Here is a 14,721-nt window from a genome sequence, read left to right as displayed (position 1 = left end):
TATGACCGAGGTGGCACAGTTTCTCATTCGACTTTAAATCAATCCGTTCCAGTTAGATTAGTGCTTCTTTATTAAACGTGGCGTTACAAAACCATGGATGTGTTTGCTTTCCAATAGTCGTATTGCCAAATGTTGTCGCCTCGTTGCGTGCAATGTCAAGACTCTGAGTTGCGAGTTGTGCTTGTGTCGACTGTCGTGTTGGTCCGCGCCCGCCCACCGAGCGCGATACCAGCTCACGTCGTCTGGGGACGTTGCATAATCATCCGCGCAAACTTCTGCTCTTTGTATTTAAAACATGTCAAGTGACGACGTAATAATTTCAAAATAATTTATGTTCACAATTCGCACGCAGACATTTATTATTTCATTCCGGTGTCAAGAATTCTTGGCTCGTTTATGATTTTTAATTCGTTTATAGCTTCTATGATATCCTTGATAATTAATTATCACGGTACTTTTTTACTACTCGGCTATTTAAAATTTAAAGTTTTGGAAGCTTAATCATGATTTATCATGGGAAGTTGTCAATTTCTATCATGAATGTGATTTTAAGGTATTCTCCTATAACAAAAACGTCCATCCAAAATATCCATGATCAGACGTGCGTGGCTCCACCGCTTATAAACGTCGCTCAGTTTGTGAATTGGTTGTATGTCCTCGGCCTCGCTACACTTGCTTCCGCCTCGAAGCTTATCCTCGGTTAACGTTACTCAAGATTATATTTAAGCGCAGGCCTTTAATCTTTGTTTACTTATCAATTCACTAGGAACTAGGCTATTAATGTCTTTGAATTACTGTTAAATTAGGGTGGGTAAGCGTGCGTGCATCAACGTCACAACTGAACCTACGAAGGCCGTGACGTCACACATTAACTGTCCATTATTAAGTCTGCGGATCCGCTGTTCCACTCCATGCGAGGTTAAACATTTTACATTCTAATAAATATTCAAGTATGCTCATTCAACGAGTTTGAATATTTTTCTCTGATTTGCTATGCGCCTTTCGTACGACAAAAATGAATTTATTTCAATAATAATTATTTATGGCCAGTTTAAATAATAACATATACCTATGAAATGATAATTGAACTACAGTGAGACTTAAAACTGTATTGCGTGTTCAACAGTCAACTGTATATATGGCATAAGGTATTATAGTAGTTGTATACATTTTAATCGAGAGAAGAGAAAATGGAATATTTTGTTTTCCACGTTGTACATAATCTAAAGGCAATTGCTCAGTTCAAACAATTAAAAGCGCAACTGAATAGAAATTAGAGATCTAGATATATTTCTTTGTCACATATTGCACGGTTGGTTATTTTATTGGTTTTCTTGAGTAATAAATGAACAAACACTTTCTGAATCACACAAGCACGTTTCGTAAAACGTAGACAATGCTGCGACCGTAGATAATAACCGATATAGCTACTATTGTAACCTTAACGTATTCATCACGCACATTAAACGAAAATATAATTTATGTTTGTATTAATTGTCACGTTTCTGATAAAAAAATACTGATATAGCAGTAGAAAACATAGCAACAACTTTACAAAAGATGTTTATACTTTTCTGGTTATATTATATACCTTTTCCGTATTTATTTGAATTGTTGTTTAATAATAATTTATTTTATCACTCTATGACATCTGCTACTTTAAGCCCGTTAAAAAAAAATTGCCCGGTAATTAATTATGGTTTCAATGTGGCAAAAAAAGAAGAGCATCAGCCGCGCCCGCGTCACCTGACGGTTAGCGACAAACGTCGCCCATAAGCGGGAAACCGGTCTGTTTGCAACCTTCAAGGAAATTGTGTAACTCAATAGGATGCCTCGTTAGAGGAGGAAGAGCAAACTATACGTATATGTCATTGTTCTAATTGTGAATACCTCAAGTCAGTTCTTCGTGCTGATCTGCTCACTGCTGTGTATAGGAACCGTCGATCCGTAGAGTTATTTTTTGTCATTTTTTATTATTTTTTAATAATTATTTGTATTAAACTGTGTGTTTTATATGCTTATTATTTATTTATTTATTTGCATGAATCAAATTATGACTATGAATTTATTTTTAGAGTGTTGTGATAATCTTATTATGTATATTTTTCTCACGTCATAATTTCTGAAATCCATACTTACAGCCTTCGAATTTGTATTGGTAGGAAATAAGAGTTCATAAAATGTGAAAATACACGCAAGTACCATGGTTATGATATATGATAACATTTAAATGTAAAAGAATCACCTCTAGGTTAGGAACATATAAAAAGCTACCGAAGCTAAGTTTACGATAATTTAAATGGCGCATAAGTATATTACTTTGTCATTGAGCGTCGATATATAACAATACGCGATTATAACACCGACAGACTTGGACGTGTCATTTAAACATAATGTGTATATATAACACACACACACACACATGCGAGTCGCGGTCACCTTGCGCGTCCTCGCACATCTCGGACGAATAGAGGTGTTGGCCAGTTCCGCGTTAGATTGCTGTCTAACACTCAATATTTTATACTATAGGATAATATTTACGTTAGCCAGCCTCGCTTTTATTATTCCCTCCTCCCTGGACCACCTCCCGGAAGCAAACGGAAACTCACTAGCTCCTCAAGTCGTATCCCACGTCAGCGGAATCAATGAAGATTTCAGAGGAATTGCAAGGTTACTTATAGTCGTAAATAAACCGTTTGTTATGTAATAGCTGGAGTTTTACAAATAAATACGCCAATACGCTGTTATTTCTTTTGAACAGAAGTGTGTTATATTTCAATGTCTCTACGTAAGTATGAACAGTAATATGTGTTATTATATTAAATTCATACCCATTAGCAATCACGTACACGATATTACTTAAATTGTCTTTAACATTAAACAAAATGACGTATGTGGAAATTTAATATTTTACTAAAAACTCTAAAGTTTATATACAGGGTGTCCCACTATTGGTATACTAAGCTCAAAGGAGGTTATAGTTTTGCATACGCTGAGTACGTAAAAAATAATTTAAAAAATCCAGACGCATTTTTTTTTCAAATAGATGAATTCTTAAAACTCTATGTGTACACCCAAAACAAGCAACCTGCCCAACTTTGCCACCAGCACGTGAGCTATCGTTTAAGATTATGTTTTCATAGACAAAATGCTCATATTAGAGAAGCAGTATATGCCGGCTGCGCGAAACTAGAGAAGAAAACATGGATTTTCAGGAAAAATTTAGCAAAAAATTTTGGACCCAATTTTTTTTAAAGTATTTTTTACGTGATCAGTGTATGCAAAACTACAAGTTCCTTTGCGCTTTGTATACCAATAGTGGGACACCCTGTATAGTTAAAAAGATAAAACGTGATATAGGTGCTGAGTAGCTGATTAATATTGAATTGAATATTTATTTTGTTTAGTGATTAATTATTTAAATGTTATAAGTAGTTACATAGTGTTAAAATCCTTAACTAATTACGTATCATTTCATTATTATAAATAACTAGGTTTCCGGCCGCGGCTTCGCCCGCGCAGTCAAAGAAAAACCCGCAAAGTTCCCGTTCCCGTGGGATTTCCGGGATTGCGTCATTTTCCTGGGATAAAAAGTAGCCTATGTCCTTTCTCGGGTATCAAAATATCTCCATAGCAAATTTCATGAAAATTGGTTCAGTAGTTTAGGCGTGATTGAGTAACAGACAGACAGACAGAGTTACTTTCATTAGTATGGATTTGCGTAAATCTAAACAGCATTCGGTTTTTTTTGTATGTTGTAGGAGGTGTTACATCACTATCACTACATAGTATAAAACAAAGTCGTTTTCTCTATCCCTATGTCCCTTTGTATGCTTAAATCTTTAAAACTACGCAACGGATTTTGATTCTGTTTTTTTTTTAATAGATAGAGAGATTCAAGAGGAAGGTTTGAGTATATAATTTATTAGGTTTTAGACAAAGCGGGCGAAGCCGTGGGCGGTAAGCTAGTATCTTATATTTTACTTTTTGCGCTCAGATAATATTTTATCGTATACACTTTAGATTGTCATATGCTATAAAATGTTTTGTAAACATGTATTATAAATGGACAATATTTTTGTATGCTCAAAATATTCTTCTACAGCTGTTATATTTCAAACTTATATGAAGTTATGTCTTCTAGTTGACGGAGACTCCGAATTAAATTTATAAAAAAATATTGGAATTATTAATTATTTTTTGTACATAACGAATAGATTTGACATTGAGAAGTTATTGTTACAAATTGCCATGAATTGTGAGACTATGACGACCACGGTAGCCTTGAGGAAGTATTTACCTCGTGTATTTGGTCTTCCAATCGTCACACACATAAATAATTACATTATCTTTACACTTAATTATTGAGTTATTAATTTTATGACCGCTAAGTTCTTTACTCACAAATAATTAGCACATATATGTTTAGGTACTGTGTACAAACTTAAATATAATTTTCATGTCTAAATTCTTAAAATAATTTGTCTTTTTATTATTCGTATCTCGTACCCTCGAAGGTTTCAACGCTCTTTATAATAAATACAATTGCAATAAAAGTGCAATATCGCAGGACATCTTGGGTAAACAAACCGTCCTTCAAAGCAACTCAGTCGAGGACCCTATAATTGTCAGGTCGTCCTCAGGGCGTCTGACTCATAGCACGCAGTCGTCGTTTAAGAGGGCATTGCTCACTTAGTTACTCCCGACCGTTTCACCCGTTGCGTTGCAACTTGCAACAACTTCGAAACAAAATCCAACACATTTTGAAGCCTTATTGTTCTACGCCCCACATTTATTGTCATTGTCTGGATACCTAAATCGTCGCTGTTAATTGAATTTATATTGTTCTCCATTTATGGTTTCCCATATTCGATACTTACTTGACGCCTGCTATAAATTATTTTTAAGGATTATGACGATGAATTTTAATTCTTAGTTTAAAGAAGTATTCGGTTATATTTAAATATAGAAAATATACTAGCAGGTCGGATGACATCTAAAATAAGATCACGGGAGACCAATGAAACGTACGACGAAGATTGCTCAAGATTTTACCGGTTGTTGACTTCACGCATCTTATTATTCTTACAAATAGCATATAAATGATACGTTCTGATTCAAATTAAGAGTATTTCTGCGTTCTGAATAATTTTATACGACTTCAAAAGGCTAAAGTATGTTAATTTAAAAAATGGCAAACAAACAGAAAAATCTGAAACAAAATAAAAGTTAGTCAAATCTGTTCTGAATATGCAATTCATAAGTGTAATATTTTCTTCTACTACAATACAACCAACCAGTTATACATGTACATATTACTATTAAATGTAGTTGTAAGTTATTGCGTTTGAGAATTAGATCATACATAATACAATCAAGGCGTTTCGGTAGTTCAGCTATTGTTAATCATAATAAAGCGGTTAACTGAAACTGTATGTAGGTCGGTCGGGCCGCTCTATTTGTTACAGTGGCAAATTTGTTGGTCGACCTCGAACGGATCACTACGTGTGCCATATCTTATCAGTTTTAGTTGCTATGGAAAAATTGACCACCTGTGGAAACCTAAGTGCTCACTGAATATAGATATTCCGAGATTGATGCCTTGGATTCATTTTCTTACATGATTCATACCACCGTTTGAACAGCTTCTCTAGTCTTTGTACCAAACTTTATTGTTTAAATGCTTGGTGACTAATATGCACGCAACGTAACGTGTACTGGTTTGATTCTTCTTCATACTTTATTATGTCAATTATATTTGTGGAGCAGACCTTATTTCTGTCACTTCTCGGATCGTCACTTGGCTTTCTGGGTTAGGCCGATTAATGAAATTAATGTAGCCTACTTACGTTAGTGTCTTATTTAAGTTTCCCGGCTTGATCAGGGGTTTGTCAATTTGCTTGGAAGTTTATTTCATTGTTGTGTTTTTCTTTTTGTCCTTAACGAATGGGATTTTATTGTACTCTTCGGTCTGGTTGACCTCCATTATAACATTTGTTGTGGTTTCCGGTATGCCGTTATCGGATTGTCCTTTAAATGAATTTATTTATTTGGTTTTATGTAATAATTTTAAACGGCCTTCCATATATAAATGCGTTTGATATGTACAATATGTACATATCAAACATTATTTTGGTAACACAATTTTGAGCACTGAGCAACCATTAAAATATAGCCCCTGATTATATTTTTTTTTATCGTTGTTAACCCTCTGTATACCGGTTTGGATGGTCTCTGGCAAATGCAACCGGTCGGCTGCGCCGTCGTGTCGCACACAATATGATTGCAGGATTTCGTATTCGCCCTGCGACTGGTCAGACACCACGCAGCTGCCGTAGCGCCTCGTTCGCTCGAACAAAGCCGCCGCACGCAACCTATGAACGGATGCAGTATGGTGATGAAACTGACACAGATTCTAACGCGTATTTGGTAATCGAAACCCCAGTTCGTGAAAGTCTCACAGGACGGCAGTTTCTCGCATTGTACGAGTCCTACTTTAATTCGACATCGAAACTTAACATGCTTTTTTAACAACGTTCAACCTTTTTTCGTGGTCAACTCACAAAGCGCCTGCGCTCAATGTGCATACTTTTTATGGCCCAGATTTAAAGTTAAGATGAGTTCGCTGATTGACACGTTATATTGTTGCTACATTATCCATAATGTGAATTTGCCTGTATTGCTAGTTGCTACTCGGTCACTAGGTCACTTCAGTAGTTAAAATAATTGTTACACTTACAAAAGGTCATACACATTTCATTAAATGATTAATCAAAACAACAATGATCTCGTTTTTTATTGCACATATTGTAATAAGGTTAATGCAACGCCCATAATGTAGTTTTGTAGTACCTACACATTATACTTCATTATCTTTCGTACTTTGTTATACATAGTATATATTATATATTTTTTACTTTTTGAATTGCCTAACAAAATATAAGCTACTAAGTTTAAATGGAATATTTGCGAATAGGATTTTTCATAAACCTTTTAAATATTAAGTAGACCAGGGTTATTCATCAATGTCCTGACCTTAGCTGATTTTGATCGTCCTGCTTCATGTACGGAAAAAGAATACTGCTACAATTTGCACTTAAAAAGACCTCGCATCCTGACGGCCGAGGCGGTTGTCGCGGTTGCGACTTGTGGCCTACACCGTGCGCTTTCCGGTTTCCTCCCTCGGCAAAAAAACTTGCATTGAAAATAGAATAAAAACAAAGAAGCATAACAATAACGGAGGTCCCCTATAAATTGACTTTTCTTTTAATTTTATTTTTTATAACTGCATTGAAATTATTACGATTCCTTATTGCTGTTAATTTATAATAACGTTCTTTTACCAATTTCAGTTAATAATGTATTTAAAGGGAATTTTTTGTTAATCAGCAGACTAACAGTTTGGTATAGAACGTACAAAAATATTTCACCGTTCTATAAGGGTTGGAATTTATTCAAAATACACTCAATTAGCTCCCATTTCAAGTTCCAAGGTTGAATCGAAGGTTCTTTTCTTCCTGGCATCGAAAATTAAGACATAACTAGCTTTTCAGCAGTTCGTTATAAGAGTTGTTCGCCGCTTTCAGCAGTACACATGAATGCGATCGTTGTGTTTCCAGGCTCGCGTCGGGCAGTGAGTGCGGCGGTGGAGGGTCGGGCGGCGGCGCGCCCGCTCCACAGTCGGCGCGCGTGTCCTCGAACGGCGCCGGTGGTATGGCGGTGAGCCGTGTGCCCAGCCCGTTGCACGACGGGAACACGCCCGTCGCGGAGAACTGGTGTTTTACACAGGTACGGCCTACGCACTAATGCGATTCTTCATTTCAAGCGCACAAGCACAAGCCAGAGATACTGGATACACTGACACGAACACGATCAAGACCCACACCAATACCATTCCTATTGCCTACATTATTTTGACCATCACTATTGTGATGGGCGTTGGAATGAATGACGTCACTACTCACTAGCATCGTATTTGGCCATGAATCATTGTTTCTTATCGGAATTTTAGAGCCACGTGCCCACGTCACACTTTCTGGAGCGTATTCGAGCGCATTCAAGAGTTATGGCACACATTTCAACGAAATGTCTGGAGCACAATTGTATTGCCAGGAAAATATATACCCTACGTTGCTAATACATATACCTATAATTACTATACACAAAAAACCCATATGCCGCGGTAGATTTAAATCGATGGTAAGTCGAGTCGACTCTAGTCCCCTCAGGTTGAATATTAATAGAATGACGTGATTAGCTCGTAACTATCATACGATGACAACCACTTATATAGTTTATTTTAAACCGTTTATTATTAAAGTGATATTTATTTTATTATTAATACGATTTTATCATCCACTCCTCTTTATGTGTGATACCGTTTATAGAATAGGTAGGTACAAAGCATGACGAACGGAGTGGTCAATGACGCGCCAGTCGTAAAATGTTGACGATCCTATATACGGTTTGATGGTTGCGGAGTTACTACATCCCGATAACTTTGTTTATCGTACTTGTTATCTGTGATCTTGACGTTGCTCGCTAATCGTATTTACATGAAAACTAATGTTTCCTTGTTAGTTCGCGGCTTTGGCAAGTGGGTACACGTGTGAGATATTTCAATCGATGATGAATATAACCATTCGCAATTTCCTTGTGCAACAAGCACTCATGGTTTTGTCCTCGGATTATTGTTATTGTTAATTGTATTTCGTTAAATGGAGTCTTTATAATTACTTTGATGATCGGTCATTAGTCTAATTATATACCTAATAATTTTAGAATACCGAAGTAATACAAATAAGCCAGCTGATGTTAAGACCATTTAAGTTGATTTATTTGTTCTAGGCCTGACTAAAAATGATGACGACAATACATTTGTTATAGATAATAACAGCGTTGGTTAAAAACTTCAAATTATACTCAAATTTCCTGTCGGATGTTGGTTAGAATACGTTGGAATTGGAACGACCGTTGCACGGCTGCGACGACCTGGTAATGCCTTTTTGGTACTTTTTGCCAAAAATCTATTTAGTTCGCGAAATATAACGGTGTTTTTATGAGAATAAGCGGAACGACTACTTATTAAGGTCCCACACAATCGGAATCCCATTTCTCGACTTTATGGTAATAACGGCATCGCTCTAATCTGATTCTTTGTGATGTATAATTAAGTCGAGCTTTTAATTATTAACGAGTATTACGTACTTCCTGGTACGTCGGTGGAATATCAACACGTGTCATGGCGATTCTAAAGTACGCGTGCGGCGTGACTCTCAATGTCGACGCTTCGTCTATTTTATACAAATGATGATTTTAATTTTATACACTCACGTTTAATTCAAAATATAACAAACATATGAACTGGCATTTACACTATTATCAAAGAAAACAAAATGCGCAATATGTCTGATTGTATAGGAAATCATATAGATAATAAATTATATTCACTCTATTCATTGAACGTTATCTTCATACTGTATCGGTTATGATTTCTCATGACAAACTTTATTAATTGATACCAAAGATACATTGGGTATTTCAAAATCAATGGATAAAGAAATAAGGTACATGGCCTTTGAATAACGCATTAGAATGTTTAGTGATAGTTGCTTAATTTTGTGTAGGCATTTAAAAACAAACTAGTCAATTCAGAATTTTTTGTAAGAAGTTACCGAAGTTTACCTGTGTCATATTATGTTGTTGAACATGGTATTGAACTTTGGCTTAATGAATTTGAGATCCTAAATACTAAAATGACGCCTGCAGATCGCTCCAAAATTAGCTAACTTGGCAGCACTGCAGTGTTACTATGATTATTATAAGTATTATGCAAGCATCAACTTCGTCATTTAAAGCTCCTGCATTTAGCAATAAAACATGCCAAGACAAAATGAAATACCTTTTGATCAAGCCGGCTTCATATAGAAACTTATGACCTCTAAGCCACGTTGTTGTCTTTACAATCAAAGACCAGCGGCCAGCGCTCTGTGCTGCTGGGCTTAGCGAGTGGTATTGGCACTTGGCAAGTCCGCAAACGGGGATGATGCGGGCGGCCTTGGCGTGGGTCGTCGACCGGGCGAAGACCCCAACAGCACCGCAAGCAAGCTGGCAAGTCAAGCAACGGTCGGATTGTCGGGGGCAACGACCAGGGACCAAGTTACATCGACGCTCACCCAGTCCTGACCTTAGTGCGATCGTGCTCCTATACACTCAAAATTGAAATATCACCTCCGTAACTAACCGTCAATAATAACACAGTATTGATATATTCGCGGAAATTGCACAGACAGAATAAAAAACGTTTCAAGGCATTCAATAATGCTGAATTTAATTAGCTGTGCCGGTAAAATTCGCGTCCGAATTATTTCTCTGTCTTAATGATCTCCACTTGGTTCTCATGTATCGGCAATGCTAATTTCGGAATAGAATTTATTAATATTTATTTCGAATTGTGAGACACGGGTGCGACATTCAGATTGTCTTTGAATTGATAAATAATTTGATCCATTAAGTATTATCTCGAGTTCGCTATTATAAAAACAAAAGCCGACCTTGAACCTTGGCTGCGGTACACGCATTAAAGTTTTATTTGTAATAAATGAAGTCGTAAAGCGGCATCTAAGCCACCGCTTGTATTACAGTTTATAGGAGTTAATTGAGGACACATTATAAAAAGTCGGTATCAGCCCCGTGTTTATTTAAATAGGGTTGTTATAAAACACGTTATACGTATCAAGCGCACCTTTCAGAATTATTGACTCTTCGTTTTACATATATGTATAACTGTATGAATAAATATGTATTGATTTTATTTTTAGCGACAAACATGTATGGTGAAGTGTAGGCTGACAATGTGCGTGTATTTGGAATTTTGCAATACAATGCATTATTTTATCGCTAGTCTCTCGTTAGTTTTAGGCCCAAATCGATTCTAATAATGTCGCACACGATGTCGTGCACCTGAGGTATGATTATGTAAATCAGCGTGAACTACGTCAATAACATTTATGACGAGAAATACATTAATTTCTGTTCAATTTACCAACTGTTCAACTTTATTAATAACGAAATTGATGGAATATGTATTCAATATAATTGTGTAGAGAAATGTAACAAAATAATATAGTTAATTAACAAATTTCCTTTCTATTGTTACAGGTGAAAGTGGTTAAGTTCAGCTACATGTGGACAATCAATAATTTTAGTTTTTGTAGAGAAGAGATGGGTGAAGTGTTAAAATCATCGACATTCTCAGCTGGTGCTAGTGATAAATTAAAATGGTGTCTTCGTGTAAATCCAAAAGGACTCGATGAAGAGAGCAAAGACTATTTATCGTTATATTTATTATTAGTGTCATGTAATAAATCAGAAGTGCGTGCAAAGTTCAAGTTTTCAATATTAAACGCGAAACGGGAAGAAACAAAAGCGATGGAGTCACAGCGTGCGTACAGATTCGTTCAAGGCAAGGATTGGGGATTCAAAAAGTTTATCAGAAGGCAAGTATAATTGTATTATATACGTCATATATACTTACATACGTAACTGCGCGCAGTCTCATTGTTAGATTAATAAGTCACATGGCGATACATGCCGATGCAATTACCATAAAAATGCTATACGCAGCACTTTTATGGGTCCCATAATATAGACTATGCGGAAAAACACCGTATATCTACATAACACATAATACGATCATGTTTTCCATTCTAATTATTGTTTATAATATGTTTAAAAAAAGATGTAAGTACTAGGGAAAAATTTAGCTAAGCTGTACTAAATGTTACTTTAATTCAAATCTAATCAATTTATTTTAATAAAATATTAATCAATAACAATAACATATAATATGAAATATATATCGACAGGCATTACAGAATTTAAGGTTAATAAGGGAATCCACATATTGTGAACATTGTAACAACGATAAGGATATCAAACGCTTTTTCCTCTAACAAATTGTACTGTAGACGTTACATATTATAATCATGGACGTATAAAAAAAGACGGACGCCATATTACGAACAAACAACGTGAAGCCACCATAGTAAGCTAGCGATCGTGTAAAGACAATAAACACGCACACACTCTCACCATAGTAAGCTAGTCGGCTGCCATTACGTCGTGAACTACCGACTGATTAACTGCGTCACTGTTTCACAAAAAATATTTAAAATGCCGTCTTGCGTGGTAAATGGTGTCGCAACAGTACAATTTTAAATAACAAAACACAAGGGATTACATTCCACAGGGAAGCAAGTTATTTCTTTTATGTTTTAATGACAAAATTATTACGGCAAAATTTATAGAAAAAAATACAGCCGCCATTGTCAACAGGACAGCTGTTGCCATGGCAACATGGCACACACACATGGATGTTTCGCCGCCATTACTAGGCTTCACTCAATGTTTAGGCGATATACCGTCCGTCTTTTTTTATACGTCCATGATTATAATATTAAACATATTTATCTATATTTTGTCCCTGCCAAATGTTCAAATCATTAAATTTATTTGATTCGTTCTAACAATGGAGGAAATCGCAAAATCCGAGATCATTACAATAACGGTATACATCTCAATTACTGCGAAATCAGGTTTGTAGTTCGGATTATGCAGTACTGCAAACATTAGCTATCCTAATAACCGCAATCGCTTTAGCTTCTTATCAATTGCGCAATGCTATTATAAACCTGCGCATTCGCTGATAAACACGCGTATTGCATACTTCGCTTTAGATAATAATCTATCATTTATAGATTGAATCGAACATAATTAAATGTTTAAGTATCGTTAAAATAGTAATGCTGTTAATGGATATTACAAGTTACAACCGAGATTATTTTGTTTGCAAATCTTTTTTTTCTCTTGTCATCAGTCACAACAGTTTTATAGACTTGACTTTATAATATGACTAGCGGTCCGCCCCGGCTTCGCCCGTGGTACCTACATGTTTAAACTATCCTATCTCCCAAGTTGGATCGAACTGCACATGGTGTACGAATTTTATTATAATCGGTTAAGTGGTTTAGGAGTCCATTGAGGACAAACATTGTGACACGAGATTTATAAATATTAAGATAAGATTAAAACTCACTTAATTATATGAATAAGTGATAAATTATTAAGGTGGTAACCGGTACACACATTTTCATATATTTAAAAAAAACCTGTAGGAAATGTTTACAAGTGAAGAGATTTGAAAAATGAAAATGTAATTAAAATAAATCTTTTTGGTTTCTGGCTTTTTGTTAATTCAGTATCCTTATAGTTTTTTGTAAATAATTTTTTGTACTTAAATATAAACTATTATCTTCACCATCTTTATTATTATGTCAATGCTTTACGATTATGTTTTCGAAATCTTAGGTTTTTTAACTTGGTTTATCACGGAGGTCGTCAAGTTCTCATTTTATTCAAATATTTATATAAATTGTGCGAAATATATACATACACCGTAAAGTTTTTTGTGATTTTGACCTTACGTAACATTAAAAATTTGATATTCGATCATTCAATCTACATACCGTTTATTTTATCAAAGTTACTTATCGACCACTCGAAACCGTTATAATTTCTTCCGCGAACAGAATTATTATACGCAAAAAAGTTCGTGGCAGCTATTGAAATTTTCCGTTTATTAATTATTTATTTATACGTATACAATATACATGTTCATTATTACTGTTACATATTATGTTTATAAAACAATTTGTAACACACAACTTTGTATTTAAAATAGGATACAATGTGACTTACTATTGAATACTGATACGTGTCAATTACCATTTACTATGTATAATTTACTGTTAAACATAAATTATAAATATGCTGCTGAATAAGGTTATTGTTGACAAGTCGCGAGGGAACAGGCGCAAAACGTGTTGCGTGATAATTAGCAAATAAGCCGCGCTAATTAGTTGCGAATGTGTCGGCAAGCTCAAATGGGCTCGAATCAGAATACGATTGTAGGGCAGGAAGTAGGCTAGAGATATGATAGAATTCCTCAAACAACGTACTCGTTGATTACAGTAACTTCCAGAAAGTGTGGAAATTCTCACATGACATATTGACATATTTCGTAACGTAGTTTATCTAGTTGAATTACTTAGATAGAGACACTAGGCGTCAGCGTCCGCAAATCGTTCGCGATAAATGAGGTTGATTTGCTTGCAACCCTGTTAATACTTTTCCAATGTAAAAGTAATGAAAGTCCAGTCAAAATTGATATTGACGTTCCAATCCGTTGCGCATAGCTAGAGACAGTTTTGGCTAAAAAACTGTTATTTTGATGTAATACACACCAACATTGAAATGTTTGTGTACACAGATAACTAATTTTCATTTACCCGACATTCCAGGGAAACTAATTTTCATTTACCCGCCATTCCAGGGACTTCCTATTGGACGAGGCGAACGGTCTCCTGCCCGAGGACAAGTTGACGATATTCTGCGAGGTGTCAGTTGTAGCGGACAGTATAAACATCAGCGGGCAGAGCAACGTGGTGCAGTTCAAAGTGCCCGAGTGCCGGTTGTCGGACGATCTCGGCGCGCTGTTCGACAGCGAACGGTTCTCTGACGTCACGCTAGCGGTCGGCGGGCGGGAGTTTCAAGCGCACAAGGCGATACTGGCAGGTGAGAAAAAAAATCTAATTGATATCAATTTGATTGCTAAGTTAAACAAAAAAAAATTCTAGATGATTTCTAAAATTTTCTTATTTC

General features: G+C 35.7%; 1 protein-coding gene across 3 annotated transcripts in view; it reads left to right on the top strand.

Annotated features, from left to right (window-relative positions):
- Positions 1-14,721, top strand: part of rdx (BTB/POZ and MATH domain-containing protein rdx) — a 42,321-nt gene that overhangs the window by 22,991 nt on the left and 4,609 nt on the right. For all 3 annotated transcript variants that reach the window (XM_090106065.1, XM_090106064.1, XM_090106063.1), the window contains 3 exons: positions 7,620-7,788; positions 11,161-11,498; positions 14,393-14,634. In XM_090106065.1, coding sequence (XP_089962191.1) covers positions 7,714-7,788; positions 11,161-11,498; positions 14,393-14,634 — 655 coding nt within the window. In that variant the 5' untranslated portion in view covers positions 7,620-7,713. The remainder of the gene's footprint in view (positions 1-7,619; positions 7,789-11,160; positions 11,499-14,392; positions 14,635-14,721) is intronic.

The sequence above is a fragment of the Colias eurytheme genome, chromosome 10, assembly GCF_061535395.1.
Source record: "Colias eurytheme isolate Ceu_HAF_F1 chromosome 10, ilColEury1 Martin Lab GWU primary, whole genome shotgun sequence".
Taxonomy (NCBI): Eukaryota; Metazoa; Arthropoda; class Insecta; order Lepidoptera; family Pieridae; genus Colias; species Colias eurytheme.
This window is presented reverse-complemented; position numbering and strand designations above follow the sequence as displayed.